A 21,826-nucleotide genomic window follows, 5' to 3' on the forward strand; every position below is an offset into this window, starting at 1 on the left:
TTATAAAGTGATTTTAAATCTACAAATGGAAATTTAAGTTCAAAGCATTATTATTATTAACCACATTTTCCAGATAGGGTAATGAAGAAGAGAGAAATGTAGCTCCTTTTCTAAGTATCTTCTCTCCAAATGCACTAACATGCTGACCAGGGTGTATTTTCTGTTCCTCTCTGGATCTGATAAACCACTGATAAGTGTCTTTTACAGCTGATAAGAGTTATGTTTAATCTGCATAAATTATGCTTTTAGATATTCAGCCACTATTTCCTCTAGATCTTGACCCAAATGTTGTTTAACACATAAAAAAGTGCTCATCAGGATAGAAATAATTTAAGTTTCTTTAAAATCTTTTATTTTGAGGGCATGCCTCTAGACTATTATATGATCACAGTTCTATAAATTGAATTAATCTGCTAGTCCATGAAGCAGGTGGAGAAAGCTTCCTCATGCAATCATATTACAAAAGTCATTAGATTAAGAAATAGTAATAAACATGATACTGTTTCAATCACCCTTACACGTTCAAGCCTTTAGGATTTGCATTTTTAAGGGTAACTCCTTTGCTGCAAAGTCCAGAAAATCGCCTTAACTATGAGAAAGCTAATGGTAGGACTGTATGTGGGACTTTTTTCACACTGAAAATGGTTAATTGAAATTCGATTCATTTTAAAATCTGTCCAGTACTGTGAGGCTCAAGCCTTTGAAGCACAGTAATCAGTTGTATGTTAAATTTTAATTTCTGGCTGAAGGTACCAATATGACTCAGGCTGCACTAGGTTTTCTGACTGGGTTGGGTGCTCCCTAGAGCACTGATTTTGCAGAGGTTGTGGTAGAAGACTATAACCACTGTTAAAAAGGAAATAAATGTGTGGTTCTTCTGGAATGGATAGTGTGGCTTTGAGATTTACATCTACCTGCCCTACAGTGCTGTTTTGGTGGATTTTTTGGACTGTGTCACTAGTGGCTCAGGCTGGGTGTGCTGAGTGCTATGGCTGTTTTTAAAGGGGAGTGCTTGTGTGGTGAGCTCCTGATACCTCTTTCTCTGTTTCTTTCTGCCTGAAGCTGTGAGGGTGTGTGAACAGCTGTGCACACTCAAAAGTCAAAGAGACTTTAGGAAAAAAGATATTAAAAGAAGCTGGAGCAAAAGGCAGTTCTCTGCAAAAATGTTGGAGGATCACAAAGAGCTCTGGTGGATTTGGATGGAGTAGCAGTGTAAGCCCTAGAATATGCTTTGAGGTCCACTTTAAATAGTCAAATAAACCGAAAGACATCAGGATGAAATTACTTTATATTCTTTAGTAGTCTTTATATTCACTTCAGGAGAAGTAATAAAGTTATTTATAATACAATGTTGTGTATAAGGAACTTAAATTAGGTCTTGGTAAGAGATACTGCTTATTTAAAAAGAGATGTTCACTAAGGCAGTCGTTATACTTTTGTACTGTATGGATTTATGATTTTGAAATGGTTCTGCCCCATAACTCTTAATTAAAGCTTGACAGTTTTAGCACTGAAATTGAAGTAGTTGGTTGAAAAGACAGTCTGCAAACAAGAGCCTCTCTTAATGGTCCCTGAGCTTGTGTTTGTTTACAGGCTTTACCGTATTGTGAGAAAAAGAAGAAAGTAACAGTTCTCTTTAATTATATGTCATGTGCAGCATGTCAAAACAAGGGACTATAAACTAGCACAAATGACTTGCAGTAAAAGCAGTTATCGTAAGCTTTGTGTAGTGACTAAACCTACCAAACTTTATTAGTGTGACAGGTATCTCATGGCAACAGTTTGTCGTAAGGATTTGGAGGTCTGCTTGAGTGAGTAGTCCACTTACAAGTATAACCTAGTTTTTTCTGAGGTGATCTTTGCTGGATATAGTGTCCTGTTCTGCCAGACTACAATGATCTCAGTAATGGTGTCACACCATTTACTTGCAAACGGCTTTTTCAATCTTGTTTAAAAGTTACATGAACATTAAACAGCTCTCATTACAAAATTTTCAACATTAGGTAGTTATTTTACACCTGTCGAAGAAGCGTCAATATTCTGATAGTGTTCTCTCTTTGTTTCTTTATCACCCCCTAGTTTTATTCCAAGAGACAGGTGTTAGTCCATGATTTAAGTAAACCTATTGTTGCTATTCAGTCCACAGAACTTTGATTTTAGGTCTTACTTTTCTGCCAGATGCAGCACAATGACATATTGCCGAATAAAATGTGAAGAGGAACTTCATCCAGATTACATAAAAATTCCTTACCTGACTGATAATGTAATGCAGTTTTCATCACCTTTGTGGGTTTTGTCTTTATTTTTGTTTATTTTACCTTGTTTTCTCCAAGTTTAGATTTATCTATTTATCAAATATATACAGGTAGGTCTTTAAAATGTTTAGTTAAAAAAAGAAGCCAGTGGTGGATGTAAAGTTATAGAATGTCCTAAAACAGGCAGCAAAACTGAGCTGCCTTCATAAGGTAAAAAAAATTAACTCTAGAAATAATAAAATGAAGCTCGTGAAATCAGAAGACATAATTTTAGGACTGAAATGTTTGTGAAGGTTGGGAAATTAAAGTCTTTGTCTTTCCTTCCTATATCTGTTAAAAACTCTTTTTGTGATATAAGAAAACATTCCCCTCCTCGTCATTCTTTGCCAGAATCTTACTCCAGAGGCCCAAACACCCTCCCACTGCCACCACTGCTTGTGTAGGCTGTTGTTACGACCACCTGGAAAGCCCCCTTTGTTTTTCTGAACCTTTTGGATGGCACTCTCAACCTCGTATCAGATCCACTCCCTTCAGAATGTGGAGGGATAGAATAGAGATGGTATAGAAAGTAATCTTACCCCTAAGGAGTTGCAGCTGGGCCAATTGTCAAAAATGAGAAGGCCTAACTTCAACAGGCCACAGCTGTAACTAATAAGAACAATGGGAGCCATAAAAGAGTGGGTTGGCTTGTTAAGAGAGCATGTTCCAAAGTGGAAAGGGAACTGGAGTCAGTTGGTTACCTGGTGAGAGAGAAAGGGCGTGCTTGGAGGAGCTGCTCACCAGAAAATACCGAAAAGGTACAAAACTTTTGTAATAAAGAGATGAGAGTATAAAATTCCTGTTACATATATGCATATATGACAACATTAGAGTACAGAATAATCTGCTTTGGGAAAACAGCAAGACTGAGAAGGTAGTATGGGCACAAATGTCCTTTCTGACATACACCCCAAAGGGGTTTGAGGTGTTGCAGAACCAACTGTCTCAGCATGGATTTTCACGAAAGCATATGAGGTAAAATCCTGGGAGTCAATGGGAGTTGACTCATCGGTCTCATCCGTTATATGTGAGGAGTAAATAATTAATGTTACATGGGTCACAATTTGCTCAACTGTTTTAAACTTGGTGAACTTACTAAATACGAAATCCAACCTTCTCCAAAGTACATTGTAGCCTGATTGAATGCTTTGTGCTTTTAAATAAGTGCTTAATTAGTACACATGAGTTCAGGACAGTGAAAGATAGTGCATTTCACTTGGATGGCTGAACAGAAGTAGGGAAAAGAAGCCTGTAATTGTCCACACTGGAGTTTGGCCAGAAGCTGTTTGTGATTTGTAACATGTCTTATAAGAGAAAGCTGAGAAGAGGAAAGGAATTTTTGTTTTTTCGTATTGACTAATTTGCTGCATAGGAGTGTGATCTTCCTACAGTCATATAATGCCTATTTTCCCCTTTCTGAAGATGGGACATAACTGTGTGCCTTCACAACATTATACTGGAGTTTAGCCCCTGGGCTATTCAGTGGACGCACACTGGACTTCTAATGATAGTGTACTTGTCCTCAGCATGGTAGTGGGACTGTATATACAGGGAAGAGGGAGAACATGGTATGCAAAGAGTACAATCCATCAGTGTAAATGTACTAAGGAGGAATCAAGCTGAGTTTGGCAGTGAGAATACCATGAGAAGTGGGATGATTGAAGCATCTAAAATCCTGCTCTGTTGGATTTGGACATTTTATGCTGTGTTGCAGAAAGTTATCCCCTCCTTTTATGACAGCTAGTGCCAAGTCTTCTGAAGATAGTTAGAAAACCACTCTTGCCTGAAAATTATCTTGCAAAACCAGAGGTTACACTGTTCTCCGACAGCATGTCACACATTAGGAAGGAGGCAGTGGATGTAATCCTGCAATACCATGGTGAAGTAATTGGAGGATGTATTCAAAGTGGAAAAGATAGGTTTGAATAAATTGGAGCACAAACTTTGTTTAGGTCAGTGGACTGCAGCATCAGTTTTCCACAGGCTTCTCATGTTTAACTGTTTTATAATAATAGTCCCCCCTATTTAATTTTATAGCAGGGAGGGAAAATCTTCTTCCCCAAGAATAATGTCATGTCTGGGAGGGAGAGCACTGTCTTGACCGAGTTTGGATGTTGAATTCCCTCTTGATAGAGAGGGAAACTGAATGTGGGTCATCAGTTTCCTGAAGGCACACACTAACTTTATCCATGCTGATGAAAGATATATCTCCTTCCCAGTTTTTAAAAACGAGATAGCTGACACTGTGAAGCAGGATCTAATAGATATGCTCCAAAAACAGCTGCTTGAAACATGTGCTTCAAATGAGATCAGTAGAGAAATATCTCGTTGGTGCATAGGAGTGGTGTTTTGACATCAAAAGAGGCATCAGGTTCTGTCAGCCTCTTAAAGTGCATCTTGGTGCAAATAGAATTCAGACTTTTATGTGCATGGGAGATGTTAGTGCCAGGAACTGAAGGCTCAGTGTAGTGCTTGGTAGCAGCAAGCAGGGGTTCTAAATCCTGTGCAGTCAGGCACTTCTGTGTTCCCATGGTTCTTACTCTTTGGTCAGTACTCCAATATGTGAATCATTAAATGTGTATTACATTTTGTTAATCCTGTAGAAAATATCCAAAGATATCTGTTGACCATAGAAATGGCACTGTACTGTTTGCTGAGCTGAATGTTTGCTGAAGGGGTTGTGCTTCGTACCTATTTGCCCAGAGAGACTACTGACATCTGCCTGCTCTGCCTTGTGATTCCTTGAAGTCACCTTGCCCTTGCTGTGTGCAGATTGAGCTGACAATATCGACTGCCAGGGGAGCTTGTATGCCTGGTTGTCTCCTTGGAAATAGAGACATCCTAGATAACAAGTATTGTTAATGTGATGTATTCAGATGGTGTTGATGCTGTGTTTTTAAAATGCATGGAGGGCATTACATTAGACCTGGCTATTGCAGAGTGAGAAAGTGAGCACATATCTTCGGTTTTCATTCATGGTTGGAACTTTCTTGAATAGTAATAGTTATTTATATTTTCTCAAGATTTGCTTTCATTTTCATTTTGATGCAGATTTAAGCTCCAGTCTAAGAAATTTTAAACACTAAAGTTAATTTTACCATAAGACTGTCAATATTTTTATAGCAAGACTTTGTCTAATTCTTGTCTCTTAAGGTCTTCCACCTGGTATCAAATTTAAAAGTTATCAAATGGGTACTGTTTCAGATGATGACTTGCTTGTGAATAACAAAGCATAGCATTTAGTATTTTTTTATAACGTAGTTGCAATGAAATTAATGCATTTTAAAACTTTACCTTAAGTCTGAAAGACGTGTCTGATTCTGCAACCCAGTTTTCCCATTCTGCACAAAATTGTCTTTCCTCCTGCTATTTCACTTCCTATTCATCACTTCAGCATCACTTGGATGTTTTTTCCATGCCACAGGATAAAACATATCTGAATAATATTGTAGAACTCTATTGTCTGTGCCTATATCAGAAATCTCTCTTTTTTTTGGATTGTTGGATAATTTGAGTCCAGTCTTGAAAACTGGAAGAGTGTAAGTTACCGGGTGATAATATCTCAGCTAAACCAACCACTGCTGCTTCCAGTTAATTCTGGCCTTTGCTTTGCTTGGCTGGAAATGAAAGTCCAGGTTGCACAAGGTGCAGAATGATGGGTAAGGTCTGGCCACATCCCTTGAGACAAGCCACAAGGGTGTGAGGTAAATCAAACCAAAGGCCTTGCAGTGGCAAATGGTCATGCCAGTGTGTGCCTCGAAAAGCCTGTTTTATGGTTTGTGTACATTGCTGCCCCCTCCAAAGTGACTGGTTACTCCACTGTGTTTATTTTCAAATAAATTGAGAGTTGCTAATGGGACACAAGCATCATTTCCATGTACATAATAGTAAGTGTGGTTAGGATTTTTATTTAAATAGTCAGTTCTCGTGATTCAGTTGAGTTCTGTGTTGCCCTAGAGAGTTGAATCCTGCCATGAAGTTTCTTTGTGATGCTGGACAAGTTATCTAAAGCTGAAGATACCCTTCTGGGAATTGTGTGACCTTATTTTGCTTGACCAGACTGAGATGTTTGACACGTAAAGAGCAGAAGTCTTAAGTACTCAGAAATGCAGCTATAGACTATAGGACTTAGGATGAAAAGAAGTGTCCCATCACAAACTGAAATCAGAAATGCAGCTCTCACATTCTCCAGAGAAGCATCAGCATTAATTGACAAATTTCATTGCAAGGCATGGCACCCTTCTAGGCGCAGTGGTTGATGATGTGGGTAAATTATCCCATGTGTATGGCCATGTTTGTAACTTATTGTGAGAAATTAGTTGGTTTGGATTCATCCACATAAATTCTTGTAGAGTGTTCTCCAGAGGGTAACACATTGCAGCTTTTCAATAAGACTGTTTGCACAAATCCCCTTTTCTTCCTACTCTTCTTGCTGGAATTTGCCTGGAGAATTAAGAGCTGCGAAATGTTTAAAAATCAATAGAATTTACATGAAAAAATGAACACTAAAATGCATTGACAGGGATAAGAGTGCCTTTGCACAAAAATCATTTGGGTATGCATGTTTGATTTATTCATTCAAGAAGTTTGAGAACATGTTTGTAAGGTCTGTGATCCTTTTGCATAATTTGTGCAGGTTTATTATTGGAGTTGTCGCTGTTATGAGGAAAATTAAATGGCTTGTTTGGAGGCTTGGGATTCAGTGTGGAAAAAAACAGCTACACAATGTTTTATAAGCAGTGGCTATAATTAATACAGTAGTCTAAGCTTAACTGTTTCTCTGAATTAAGACTGACAACTACCTTTTCAGCAAGAGCACAGATGGAGGAAGTAGATTTTACTGACTTGAAGTTTTTCCATTTTCAGAGGAGTAGTTCTGCAGGAGTTGTGAAACTTTTAAAATGTGAAATGTTTATATTTTAGAGTGTTGATTGGTCTGCATAATGATCCTGGGAAATTATCCTTTTTTTTATATTCCTTGGTATCACAGCAGAGCACTGGGTTTCCTGAGGAGAGGAAGCACTGTTGGGGGAAATCTTGGCTCAAGAAAGAGAACAGCAGAATGAGGAGTATTTTTGTATAAAGTGCACTATTTGTTCTGTTCAAAGTGAGGTTTTAGCCTAAAACATAACATTAGAAAGTAGCATCTTAGGATTTGATGTTAAGTGCTTTTTCAGGAGTTTATAATGCTATATTTATAATTCTTAAGTCCCCCTCCCACCTTCCATACAGGATAGATAAAAGTCTCAGATTGGCTCTTAAATATAAAAATGTGAAGTTTAGAGCCAAATTTTGATGAGTATAAAATTACGAAAGTGTCATGTAAGTTAAACTGATCTTGTGACATAAAATATAAATAAAAATGCAGAAATCAAAAGCCATGTGGCTATTGGCATATTTGCATTAGTATTTTACTGTGGATCAAGAATATAATTTTGAAGCAAGTCTCATGATCCTGAGAGTTTGCTGTGGTTTGCTTTACCTCGCAGGGTGATTTTGGAATATGTAAACTAATTTCCTTTTGGATAAAAATGTGCTGCAGGAGTACACATTACGCTCCCCTACTGCTAATGGGTCTACAAAACCAGACTAAACTTAACCTGAAGTAGCCTCCCTCTCTTCCTTTCTCCCAAAACCTGTGTAATCTGAATATCATACCTTCAGTACCAACAGTTTTGCTTTACAGACTGATTTTATTCTGCCATGCTACTTTCTAGGGTAGATCTACATACTACTCATAGTGAGCTGCCAAAGATATTAACTGATAAAGTCAGAATCTTGTGTTGTGGATCAGAAGCCAACTTTCAAGAAGTGCTATATCAGCAAGCAAATTAGGAATTGTATGTGTGTAGCAGGTACGACAGGTGGGTTTTTCAGTGTCTAAAAAAACCAAAAAGCAAACAACCATGATAAAGAGAGCCTGTCAGGAAATGGGGAATGTTCCTTAGTCTGACAGACCCATTCCCCCTTAGTTTCTAATTAATAATTTACTTCATTCCTGGTGGTGAGATTGTTCCATTTTTGGGAAGTGGATGGTAGCTCTTGAAAAAGCCCTGAATGAAATGGTCCATTTTAATAAGAAGAGTACCAGTTTTGACTTAACACTTGTAGACAGGTGCTTCCTTGGCAGAACAATGGTGTAGATTTGGTGCTGACACCCCAGACTCCTTTGTTTTAGTTTGAAAACCCCAAGTTGCCACAGTAATCTTGCTCTGGTGATCTGTGGCAATATCTGGATTATTTGTCATTGTGGTTTTGTTATGTTTGCTGGTTTCATGAACTGCTTTCTTTAGGGTTTCTTATGATAGGCTCAAAGTAAATCTGACTTACGTGGAATTCTTAGAATCACAATTTTGGTGTTAATGCTCGTGCAGCTGAAGGAATGTCTACTGCCCGAAGATCTACCTCAGCCTGTTTCTCTCCTCTCTAATCAGTCAGTTTTGGAACTGTGAAAAACAGCCTCGTCTCTTTCTACATATTCTGACATTGAAGTGGGCAGTGATTGTTCATTTAAAATTAATCTGGGGGGTAGAAATTTTCTTAGTAAGTTATGGTACTGAAAACCAATTTTTTTTGCATGTGTGTGTTTGGTTTTTGTGGGGTTTTTTTTGGTTTGGGTGTTTGTTTCGTTGGGAGTTTGTTGTTTGGCTATTTTTGTGGGGTTTTTTGTTTGATTTGGTGTGGGTTTTTTCTTTGTTTTTGCTGTTATGGTATATTTAAATAAATCATGGTGTATCTGTAGACTGATGTGAGAGCAGAAACACGAGCAGGAAGAAATTTTCAGTAAGATCATTCAGAACTTTTTCTCTCAGAAGCTGTTTTATATTTGGACATCCACCTATATGATCAGGAATTTGTGTAACTGCAGTGTCTTTTCAAAGGATCTTGGTTAGTATCTTGGGTATTTAGATGTATTTCTATCAGTACACAAATTTTCTGGAAACTTATGACCATCTTCCAACTTTCAGCTCTGCCCCTGTACTGCCTGTCTCTTTCCTATTTCTTCCCCTGCACTGAACCTGTTTCTTTGTTGATGTTTGATGGAACACTGGAAAGGAAAGGAATGGCTCCTCTTCAGGCAAACAGTAAAATGCAAATACCAAAGAAACAAATCCAAAACATTAATTGTTTAGTGGAAGCCACTTTCTGTGGCTGAAACTCTGAATTTGAAGTCATATTTTGTCAGCACCTTGAGACATGCCTGTATCATAGCACAGCATGTCCCCCCATTGTGCATTACCACTTGCATCGTGTCAGAAGGTCTGGGAATAGCGGTGATCTTTCCCAAAGACCCTCTTGTTTGAAGCATTGAAAGTTTTTTCCCCACTTCAGAAAATTCAATACCAACATCCTCACAGTATGTAGAAAAGCTCTTAGTGATATGATTCTAACACTGAAAGGAAGCAAAGTGGCATATATTAATTTATTGGCTACCAGAGCAAAGGTTGTCTTTAAAAATATATGTGCTTTTTACCTATGCTTTGTGACGGACATACACCCTGAAGACTGGCACATGGCAAAGGGGAATCAACTAAAAATGCATAATGATAGTATAAATATTTATAAAATAGCTAGATAAACACAATATGAGAGGGAGAAGCCAAGAAGGCTTTTAGAATAGCAAATCTGTGCTCTAAAATATATTGGAATTGTTCAGAGTGAGTTACAATGTGGTAAAAAGTAACTGCATAGGCAGTGCATAGGCTATCAGGAATATTCATTATACTTTTGATAGAAGTCCTTTTCAAAGCAAGCATGAGAAGTTTAATCAAAGAAGTTCAGCTAAATAATTTTGGAAAGAAGAGAAGGAAAACAATTTTCAGAAAGAATGAGGTGATGGTGCCAGTGTAGAAACTCGTAGGCATTGTTGATTGATTGATTGATGGACTGATTTGTAACTTAGGAAAGATTTCCAACAGGAAGAAAAGTGATCCAGCTTTATTTGAAGATTAGGACTTTTCCAAGTCTGCTAGAAGATTTTTAACTATTTTTTCATGTAACTGCCCATTCACATAGTTGTGCACATGTTCATTCTTACTCAGTAAGTTATGCCTGTAAGACTGCAAGGTTTATAAGCATCAAATAGAAAAACAAGAGGGGGGAAGAATTTGGTTCCTTAAATGCAAGTAAAAAATTCCTATAGTCATCTTCCTTTTCTGTAGGCCTGTACATCACAGGCCTTTCTGTGTGACTAATTCTTCTACAGGAGGACTTTGACGGTGAGACTTGACTCCATTTGTTCTCTGTGTTGATGTAAATATTAAGAATAAGCTGCAGGTTTTGTAGGGAGCAATTTATTATTTTCTGCTTTTGCTGCAGATATTTGAATTTGTTCAGGCTGCAAGAGCTGCAAAAGTACATAATGAAAGAGAAAATTGCACTAAAAATGGAAGAGACTATGCAAGAGAGACACTTATTCTGCCTTTAGCAAGAGGCTCACAAAAGTTTCTTCAGTGGCGATAACCATATCTGGGGATATTGCTGGCGATTTCTTGCTTACAGAAACCTCTTTCCCATTAGTCCAAACAGATCACAGTGTCAGTAAGAGTTGGGTCAGGGTGCTAATTATCTTTGTGAAAAATAGATGAGTAGACAGTCCAGGAGATAGATGTGTCCTAATTTGTTGAGGGCTTTTAAAGATAAATGGCCTTGAAGTAGATTTGTTTTCAAATGAATAGCCAGTAGAGTGTTCAGAGCAGTGGCACAGTGAGCTGTCATCAGTTTTTCTCAGAGTGATGAATGTTGCATATTCTGTCTGTTGACGTGGTCTTTGCCATCAGATGTCCCAATATATTAATAGTTTTTAGGGCAATGGTTGTAAATTATTGCAGCCCCAATTTTATTACTGTTTTACATCTACCGAGGACTGAGCCTCGTGTGCAGCTTTATATTAACTCAGCAGGCACCATTAAAATATTGACATTTAGGTTCATTTTGGCAGCATTAATCATAGCATTAATCATAGCATTTTATCATGCCTTAATTGTATGAAATGACTGGTTTGAAATGACTGGAGTGTTCACTTCTCTAAAAGCAGGTGAAACAATAATTTCCATTTCTCTACTTTTTCAACCCATAACTGTACTTTAAAAAACCCAAACAGCAAACAACCCTAAAGACATAACCCCCCTGTCTCCTAACTGTGTGTGCTGTGGGCATATACTTCTTGACTTCTTCGCAACAACTGAACATGTAAGACCCAGCAGCTCTTATGGGCCTCACTAGAATCTCTTAGAAGTGTAATCTCTGAAAATCAGTCTCTGAAACCTCAGTATAGACACCTACAGCCAGGTCTTGGCTTCAAAAATTTACCATTTACCTAATATATATATAACAAGAGTACTTCTGAGGTGCAAAAAAATCTGCAATCTATGGCTGTTTTCATATGCTGAAATGGCTTAAGGGTTTAAGACAGGCACAGAAATGCCTTTTGTGATTCACCAGCAAGAATAGGCTTAGAGCACCCATGCCTGCTTTGTATTACTATACCAGTAACAGAACCTGTGATATTTGCTTGCTCTTTTTAATGGAGAGCATCACTAGATGATTATGTTTAATACAAGGAGTTGGCAGCCTTTCTCACTTAACAATCATTAGGAGATCTGCTGCTGAGGTCCCATTTTGTGAGGCAGCTGGAAATTGGCACTTAGTTTGAACGTATTGTTTTCTACCTTTCTCTTTAAGTTCAAGGACAAGGCAAAACTGTTCAGACTGCACAGAGAAAAAACTTTTTCTCACTTTTCTTTGTTTACTTGGTCTTTCCACCTCTCCTCCATTTATTCCCTATGAAAATTTATTCCCCTATATATATGTGAATTAAATGGAAGTGAGGACAATGTCAGCAAAGATAGTAGCAGAAGGCTTGAGGGAGGTATTTTAAAGCACCAGCCAGAAGATAGCTATGATAATCATGTAGACTTTTCACTGGAGTAAAAATCATCTAGGTCTTCATTTCTGTTTTTCTTGATACGTATGAAGGATGACAATACTGTTGCTTCTGTTTTGGGAAACTGAGGCTTCGAATGGGTCAGTGGAGAGGGAAACCCTAAATCACTCAAAGGGAAAGGTGCAGAAGATGCAGAATAGTGGTGTCCCAGTCTGCTAACCTTCAGTTTGTTCTCCTAATCACACATTTAATTAATTGTTTTAAAGACTGCCCCTTCCAATTCCCATCCCTAGATGTTCTTTCAACTTCAGCAGTTTGATCAGCTGTATTTTCCTTGATAACATGATATGGCTTAGGCCACAGGTTTCTACTGTAGCCTTCTGCCTCCTGCCATACTGGATCTTCTCAAAAGACTTTCTAGTGATAGAGGGGTTTTTTTCAGTTACAGTGGCTTCACATGACCAAATATTATTCATTAACTTGATTGCCTAAGGATATCAAGCTCCAGGGGAAACTTGTATTCCTATATGATTGGCAAGATAATTAGGAAGTGAAATAATGCAAATCCCACTGCAGGCAGCCGTCAAAGCTTTACGTATTTACTGTTTGAATTCAAAGTGTGTCATATCATACATCCTTCCTTTCTTTTAAGGCTTTTCTAACTGTAGGTTTATTATCGACCTTCAGCATGTGAATTTTGCAGGGACAGGAGGCTTTATGAGCTCAATCAAGTTGGGCTGGTAAATCCACTGAGATTTTTAGTCTGCAGTATCACCTAGATAACAGAGGCTAAAGTATACTTTTGCTTTTACTAGCTTTTGATTTTAAGCTTCTGGGTCACGGCCTTTCATTCTTTATTTGTAGAGTATCTACCACAATTAGAGCTTATACATGATATGAAAACACAGGCACAGAAGCCACTCATGGCAGCAAGAGTTCTGCATCCTCCAGGAGGGTGGAATATTTTGTATAGGTTAGAGACATCTTATATGGAGTCTCCTCCAGCCTTCCTCTTTAAAGGAGACCAGGGTAAGCTCATATCAGTAATTGCTGCATCCAGGCAGCAGTAGCAAGTGGGAGATTAAATGAGAGAGCTGTATAGATGTGGGGTCCTGTTGAGGATGGCCTTCAGTAAGTAAAAGTCACTTTTAAATTAAACATGTAGCAAAACACTACCAAGTAAAAGGTATCTTATGAAGTTCTGACAGTTTCTCAATCTGACAGTGGTAAAACCTGAGGAGCAAGGATATTAGTGGAGTTACTCTGATGTGGTTGGACTAAAATTCATCTGGCAAAAATAAAATTTTTAAAAAAGGACAAAATCAATATTCTTGCTAATGAGATCCACCATTTATCTTACAGGGAACCTGAAGTTTTGCCTTCTGATTCTGAACCAGCCTTTCAACAAAGGTCATTTCCATTGTCTGTGGAGCAGAGGTAATAATAACTTACATACATCTTCATTTGCCTATTTTCTTAGCTGTTACCCTGCTAATGTACTTCATGTCTGTTGAATTTTGCAGTGTGGCGATTTCCTCTTTTCTAGAGCAACCTTCTGGTGAGGGTGTGAACTGGAAGAGTGTGTCCCTTGTTGCTGAATGCAGCAAATGAGCTGATTATGCAAATTCTGCATCCCTGCATTGCACACGTCAGAGGGAACTTTGTGCACTGATCTGTGTAAGACTGTAGCTTTTCAGAGGCTTCTTAGGAACAATCATTGTTTTGCTGACAAAGTGTAGCAGATCAATGGTGCATTTAAGAGTCTGGAAGTGAGCATTTCTTTAAAGGTCATCAGTGAAAAGTGTTAAATTTAATCAAAATAAAATGAACCATGTAGATACTAAGCTGTGAAAGCAGTGGGGAATTTGTGTGCTTGTCAGAAATATGCAAATCAGATTTCACTACCCCTTTGTTAAATATGCACAGTGCTAATCATCATCTCTAGTATGATAGCTTCAGATTTGCTGACATTTTGTGGAGATATGTAAATCTTTACAAGCTTGAAGCTATTAATTCCTCCGTGCAGGAACGTAGTCCTTCAGAAGCTTTCTGAAAAGCCACAGGAACTGTCTCTAACTTATTCCCAGGATGGGAACCTTGCAGAGAGATTCCTCTTAACTGACTGGAGCAGATAGAGCTATTTGGTTGCACCACAGGCAGAAGGGCTGGCAGGGGGTAGCTCTACAGTTAAAAGGAATTGAAGTAAGGGATGAAGTGAGCAGGATATATTCATAGCACTTAATTCCAGTAAACCCAAATTGGTACCCATATAGCCAGAGGAGTGATAAAAAAGGAAGATTGTTGTACAGGATGATTCAAAGCATCTGAACAAGTGCTGTACCCCAAACAGACTCACTTTCATTTGCATAATCAGCAAGAAAATAACAAGCACTCAGTGGAAAACCTGTCCAGTTATTTTATAGATGTGATTCTATATATTTTTTTCATTTAAAAAGATGCACTGAAACACCTGCTTTGTATTAAATAGACAAGGAAACAAGGTGAAGCATTTGATCTTATTTCTTTGTCCCTCCTTTCCTGTTTTCAGGATTGGGGTTAAAAAGGAGACAGTATACCGGACATGCAGTTTCTGCATGGCAGTATTTAGTGTCTTGTAGTACATTGCATGTATTGCTTTAGTGCTGTATTTTGTTGATCAGACTTTTTTTTGTCTGTCCTTTGGAATTTTAAATCTTCCTCATTTGATCAAACCATGGGGCATAGTGTTCTTACTGTAACACTAATAAGCCTTTAAACTGTAGTGCTTCTGTAAAGGGTTGAAATAAGAAGCTGAATAAAATCAAGTAGGCCAAAGACTGTCTAATTCGAAGCTATCTGAATGGGTTGCTGTTCTCTGAGCATAACTGCTTTGAAAGGGATCACTGGTGCTGTAAACAGTTTTCCAAATAGTTTGTGAGAGGAGCAGAAGTCCTAATTAAGCCATTAAGACTTTTGCTGGTAGATTACTTTAAGAAATAGGTGGATATTTTCTATCTAAATAAAATGACAGATGGTGGTGGTTACATGGTAAATGTGAAATGTTTTTCTTCAAAGCATCTCAGCTGCAGCAAACCTTAGTGAATCCAGGACAAGGTTTTGGTAATGCCTGGCTTACAGTGCTAGTGGACTTCTTTAGGTGTCAGCAGTTTTCTAGATCCTGCTTCTGGAGGAGTGCTAGCACAGGGACTGTTGCAGGACTAGGAGAACCTGGGGGGTTTGGTATGTGAGCTGAAAGAAGTTTTGAAGGAATCATCCTTAGGAACAGTACTTGATGACCAGCTGCATATGCTTGAGATAGCATAAAGGAGAGATGAGAAGGAAATAATGGAGCTTTTAATCCACAACATATTGCAAGCTACACAAACTTAGGGAGAAAGGGAGAAAAAAATGCGAAGGAAAAATAAGATAAAATATTGTCCCACTTCTCCCACTTACAGGAATCTTGAGTTGTTATATTCAGTACAGAATGCTGAGATGTGTTATTTTCAAGTAGTTTGGGTTCTATTGTCCTGGTTTAGGGCAAATTTGGGAGGAAAGCAAATGATACAAGCATCATAAAATTACCCTACAACACCTATCAAAATAACTTCATTTGTCAGTCCTGTCAGTTTAGTGTCAAGTAAAAAGTGGTGTGATGTGAGATGTCCTAAGTTTAAAAAAAAAAATCACATTAATAAGTGGCTATTCTAGGCTAAAATAATCCCAGGTGTAACTCCTCTTGACCTTGAAAAAAAGTGGTTGCAGCTAATTAACCTTTGTCTTATTACACACATTTATGAAATCTATTTTTACTGACATACATTCTAAAGAACTAAGTCAGTACAATTTTGCACAAACTTCTTTCTTTGTGCTTTGTGAAGGACACTGAAATCGGATTTCATCACTTCCAAGAGACCTCTTTTACCATTCTTGCCATACAAGCTGGATAAGTGACAATAGTGAAGGAGTACAAGCTAAGGACAATATGATTTTAGTCTATTATATATCATTACTGTAATGAAACAATCTAAAATATGTTCACTTGTTTGGTACAGTCATGCAGCATTAGTGCTGTCCTAAAAGCAGGATGGATGAAATGCTGGAGAAGGGACAGTTTGCAAAACCAGGATGAAGACTAATATGGCAGACAACACTGGCTGTTCCCTGAAGGATTTATTGGGCTGCATATAGTGAGAAAAGGGAAAAACCAAATGGCAAGAGAAATTAAAGAGAACAGGTTAGTAAAGGGGAATAGGAAGTAAAGTGGAAAATATGTCAAAGAGTCAGGACCCTGCTTTTCTCAGAGCTGCACATTTTTCTGTCTCTGAGTTTTCTGTAAGGAAGACTGGATCCAGTGTGCCTCACCTTAACAACACTGTCATGCATCCTAAATATCTGCTTATGCAAAGTTTCTAGCTTCTGGTTTGAATCCTATTTAATAAAAAAAAAATGGTTGTGAAAAAATCCAGTTTGAATTAGTCTCTGGGGCTACTTCTCAAGTGATTTCAAATGTAAATATATCTTTCATGGAATTGACTGTGAGTTGAAAGTCTGAAGCTGTCTTTATGTTAAGTTTGAAAAGTACAGAAGCCCTGGTTTTAGTGACTGAAAAGAGAATGGGCTTTCTGGGGAGTAAATGAAAGTTCCTGAGACTTTGATTCTGCTTTTAAAAATCTCTTTAATCAGAAATGCAATGACTTACTTATGCCAAGAATTACAGCTATGTCTAGTGCTGAGTGCTCTGATTTTTTGATGTCTCCCTAGGGAAGAGGCAGAATTATTGAAGTGCTGAAAAATTACCTCAGTGAAATTTGTCTTAAGTTCAGGATCTGAAAATTGTTACTTGTTTCTGAAAACATTACCCCTACAAGCTACTCAAATGATCCAGAATTTTCTTATGTCTCTGCTTTATGACAGGATGTTAAATAGCTGTACATTGCAGAGTACTTTCCACTCTTAAATTTTGGCAATGACAGCTGTAAAGAGCAAGGAGTTATGCTCTGGAAAATAAGACTATCATTTCACTCTGACTTTTTAAATAATAACATTCTATAGCAACCTGATGACGTTGGACTTTATAGTAAGAAAATGTGTCCGTGTGTGTTTTTTAGTTCACACAATGGTTGTGACACATTGGCCACTGTGCCTTCCTCAAAAGGATTGTGATTTCTTTCCACAAATAAACACTTTCCATGAAAGCTTTTAAAACAAAACATGTTGAACAACTTCAAATATTAGCCATTCATACTACCAAATGTCCTTGGTAATGTATTAGAATAAGCTACCAAGATCCCTTTGGTAGGGATCTTGGTAGCTTATTCTAATACATTACCAAGGACATTTGGTAATGTCCTGACCTGTGGGAGGTGTGTTTAATGTTGGACAAGTCCATAGAAAGGAGACCTCTATGAAACCAGGCTGCCAAAATGTCCTTCAGGTGCACATCCCTAAACAGACTCTTCCATAGACAATTCTGTCCAATGAAGGAATTTGGGGTCTAGCTGCATCTTCTTATGCTGCTCTACAGGCAACACGACCAGCCACTTCATATGCATAGTATATGCGCATTTTATGGTACCTTGTAGATCATGAGGAGGAGGAACTCCAGAAAGAGGAATGTTGCTCACCATGGAGACTCCAGCTCTATATTGTGTGTGGGCTCTATATTGAGATAACAGAAAGCATTCTTCTATGACAGCAGTGTAGTAAGTCAAATCCAAACTCTGTTAAAGTGTCTTCAAACAGTATTTTCTCAGACTATTTGTATTGTGATGGCCTATCCATAAACTGAGTTTTCTCCATCAATACCCATATTGCAACTGCTCAATCAAAGCAGCCATTGCATTCTAAATCTTCTCTTGAATGTCAGGCAACTTTCCTGTCAAGGCCGGCCTACTCTTTGGTGAAAACGCCAATAATGAATGGTTGGTTAGCCCCTAGAGGTGCTGTGCAGTACCAAATATCTCTCCTTACCAAACAATCAGATCAGAAAAGGTGCTGATTTGTATGAACGATTTCCAAGTAATCTGTCTTTGAATGCCACATGCTGCCATACAATTTATGTTTCATATGCTTTTGTCTGCAATGTAATTGGTGATTGATTTTTTGAATGTCTTCAGTTGAGGTTTAAGAGGGAAATGAGATACAAGTAACAATACAAAGTTCAGGGGTACAGAGAGGAAGGTAACAGGTCAGTTGGAACAGTTTTAATGTCTCAGAGCAGAAGAAAAAATATTGCAGTTTAATAAGAGGAGGGGAAATAACCTGACTTTCCCTGGTGCTATTTTTTTCTTCTCTATGACTAATATCTTTTACTTTAGTCTTTAGGGGTAGAACTCACCTACACTTCCAGAATTATTAGTATGTGCAGCCATTCACTTGACCTTTTGCCTGTCATCCAACAAGCTTGCCTTGTTGGCATATGGTGAGCTTTTTTCTCACCTTTTATTTTCATTTCTAGCTGAACTTACTTGTAATATATCTCAAATTTGTACTGGACCCAGAATTGGCAGTTGGCATAAAACTTGAGGGAATTCAGAGCAGCTACTATTAATAAATAGGAAAATGTTCATAAAAATGGTGATTGGGATGTCACATGGACTTGTATGCTTTATTGCACTTTCTAGCAGGCATCCAGACTAGCAGTAACTCTTACTGCTGGCCTCAGCTAAACTACTCTGTTCTCCACTGAGGGACTCTGTTCTATTAGGCTTTTGAAATGTCAATATGAAGTTCATTTTTCCACATTTGAATCAAAACAGGAATATAATTTCTAGTTTGTATTTAATAACTTAAATTTGATGTTCTGTGACACAATTTAGATTTAAACAACATTTTTTTATGGTGATGTGCCTGTTGTTGGATTGCATGCAAGTTAGGTCCTTAACTACAGGAGTCTGAGAGAAGTTATTTCAAGTGTTCTTAAGGGTAGGGAATATATGATATACTTTAGGAACAAGAAAATCTGTCCCTCTCTAGGGCTGGCTAGCACCATGCTTTAAGCTTGGACATGAACCACAGAATCATTTGGAAATGACTTCCAAGAAAATAGAGTCCAACCTTTGATTGATCACCACCTGGTACATGGCACTATGTACCACATCCGGTTGTTTCTTGAACATATCCAGGGACTGTGACCTTGCCACTTCCCTGGGCAGTGCAGTCCAGTATTTAACAACCCTGTCAGTGAAGAAATTCCTTCTGATGTCCGGCCTGAACCTTCCCTGGAGCTGTTTGAGGTTACATCCTCTTATCTGGTGACTTGTTACCTGAGGAAAGAGGCTGACCTCCCCCTGTCTACAGCCAGCTTTCAGGCAGCTGTAAAGAGTGATGAGGTTTCCCCTGAGCCTCCTTTTCTCCAGGCTAAACCACCTCAGCTCCTCACAGGGCTTGTGTTCCAGACCCTGTACCAGCCTTGTAGTCCTTCTCTGGACTTGCTCCAGTGCCTCAGTGTCTTTTTTGAAATACGACAAGAACAAAACTGGACACAGGACTCAAGGTGTGAAGTAGGATCTGGATCTTAGGACATGCCGTAGTTTGCACCAGAAGGGATTTTGGGAAGAGAGTTTTTGTAGACTGCGCTTAGCCTGTGACTCTGTATAAGCCTGATATCAACCAGATTTTCAGTGGTGAACTAGAAGCTTAAATTTATCTTTAGAAAACCAAGCTTAAAACTCCAGAAATATGGTAAAATTATTGTATTTGTGACATATTTATTGTTAGTGCCTTTCTGGTTCGGAATTCGGACTCTTGAGAGACATAGCCTAGGTGTGTGGCCAATTTAAAAGGAAGGTCTCTGTGTTTTTTGAGAATTTTTAGATAGTTGTTGGCAAAGCTGAGGACAGAGCTGATCTTCTAGGCCTTTTGCATGGTTCAAATTCCATCACCACATAGAAGCTGTGACAGAATGAGGTCTCTAGATAAATTTTGAGACATAGTAGGCTGAATATGCTTTGTTGTTGATTTTAGTTCTCTGCAAATCCAGCACCAGGAAATTCTGAGATCTAAAATAATTTTTTGTTTGTTTTATGGATTTGAGGTTTTGTTTGAAAAATTAAAAAAAAAAATAGAGTGATTAAGATTCCCCTCTGTGATGCTTTGAAAAACTAAACCCTGCTGAGCTGAAGTTCAGAGTAAGAGAACAATAGAGAATTACTTTGAAGTACTGGCAAGAAGCATAACAGATGATTACAGCACAAGGAAAAAATGGGAGGTTATTACAGTGCTTTTGCTATGAAGCCAGGATGCAAATCCCATTAGGGGAGTTCTATTGTTACAAGATTTGCTGTATGGAAGCCTTTGATAGCATCGTGCTATATATCTAGTTACCATGATGTTTCCCAGAGGACTGTTGAAAGAAGGAGCTTTGGAAAATACTGTCAGGAGAGTGCTTTGGAGCACCCCAAGCAGAAAGACAAGCATAAGACAATAGGCAAAAAAGATTATTTATGGCTCATTATGTTAGTGATTCAAGAAGAGCAAGTGTCCTGGGAATGAACTCAAGGAGCAGAGGTGAATGCTTGAGGTTAGCATAAGTAAGACCTGTGTCAGAAAAGAGCAGGTTTTGAATCCCATGAAAGGAACTCTTGGATTTTCATTGCCTCAAGCTACACAGTGAAAAGTATATAAAAACATTGTTTCTCTGGGAGTTACTACAGGGCAAGAGTATTATTTTCACAGCTAGAGCTTAGCATGAATCCATTACTAGGGTGAAGTGTTAAGGTCTTGTAAAATATGGATGTTATCTAGGGTTGTCAGTGTTAGGGTCTTCTCACTGGCTCTGATGGCCTTTGGATCAAACCATAGTGTTATAGTCTTCCTTTTTCTCTTACTTCAGGGTTGCCTTAGGGCAGACAAACCTTTTTTTAATAATAAGGAAATAAAAAAAAAAAGAAAAACAAAAGGAAAAAAAGTCCCAAGAAGCCCACAGTGGTACAAGTGGCTCACCTTGATTCAGTGGTGATTTCAAATGGTGATTGCTTTTTAAAAGTGGATTTTTCTTTTTAATTTGCCAAGTCTTGTTGTATTTCCAGATTTTTAAAATTAAAAGTTTTTATTACTTTATTACTATGATTGCAATTATGACTAATTCGGCCAGTGAACAGTTTAACTCTTCTGTAATATGTTGAGACTATGCTAGTATTTATTAGCTTCTTGACTGATGGAGTGTGCATCCTTCAGTGTGTTCAGTGCCTGAAGGGACAGCAGTAGTTTGAGGATATGGATGTTGGATTGCTGGTTTTCTCATCTGAATGGTATACATGCTGTCTTACTCACCCATATTATCAAGTATTAAAATTGAACTGTAAATTCATGTAAGTCAGAAAATAGCTATCTTTTCTGCTCTACTCATTGTCTCTTCTCTTTTGTAAAGTAGGCTGTTTTGTTAAATTTCAGCATTATATAAATGTGTTACTAAAATAATCTGTGCATTTACATTTAGAAAACAGCATAGTAGGATTATTTCATTTAATGTGTAATTGGTTAGATGTTAGCCAAAAATGTAGCACATAGAAGTGGAACAAGTGTTGTGGCTATTAACATCATTTTGTCTTGCAAGTTAACAATTCTTCATCTCATACTCTGAAAAGACAATGGTGATGCATATCCGCCTGTCTTTGGTTTCATCTACAGTGAATCACATTGGAACAGAAACAAAACATTGTCA

The 21,826-nt window shown here is 38.0% G+C and overlaps 1 protein-coding gene across 4 annotated transcripts in view; it reads left to right on the plus strand.

Moving 5' to 3' along the window:
• TPK1 (thiamin pyrophosphokinase 1) overlaps nt 1-21,826 on the plus strand; it is a 301,560-nt gene that overhangs the window by 44,417 nt on the left and 235,317 nt on the right. For all 4 annotated transcript variants that reach the window (XM_038130027.1, XM_038130028.1, XM_038130030.1 and 1 more), the window contains exon 2: nt 13,543-13,617. In XM_038130027.1, the coding sequence (XP_037985955.1) occupies nt 13,543-13,617 (75 nt within the window). The remainder of the gene's footprint in view (nt 1-13,542; nt 13,618-21,826) is intronic.

The sequence above is a fragment of the Motacilla alba genome, chromosome 2 (assembly GCF_015832195.1).
Source record: "Motacilla alba alba isolate MOTALB_02 chromosome 2, Motacilla_alba_V1.0_pri, whole genome shotgun sequence".
Lineage (NCBI taxonomy): Eukaryota > Metazoa > Chordata > Aves > Passeriformes > Motacillidae > Motacilla > Motacilla alba.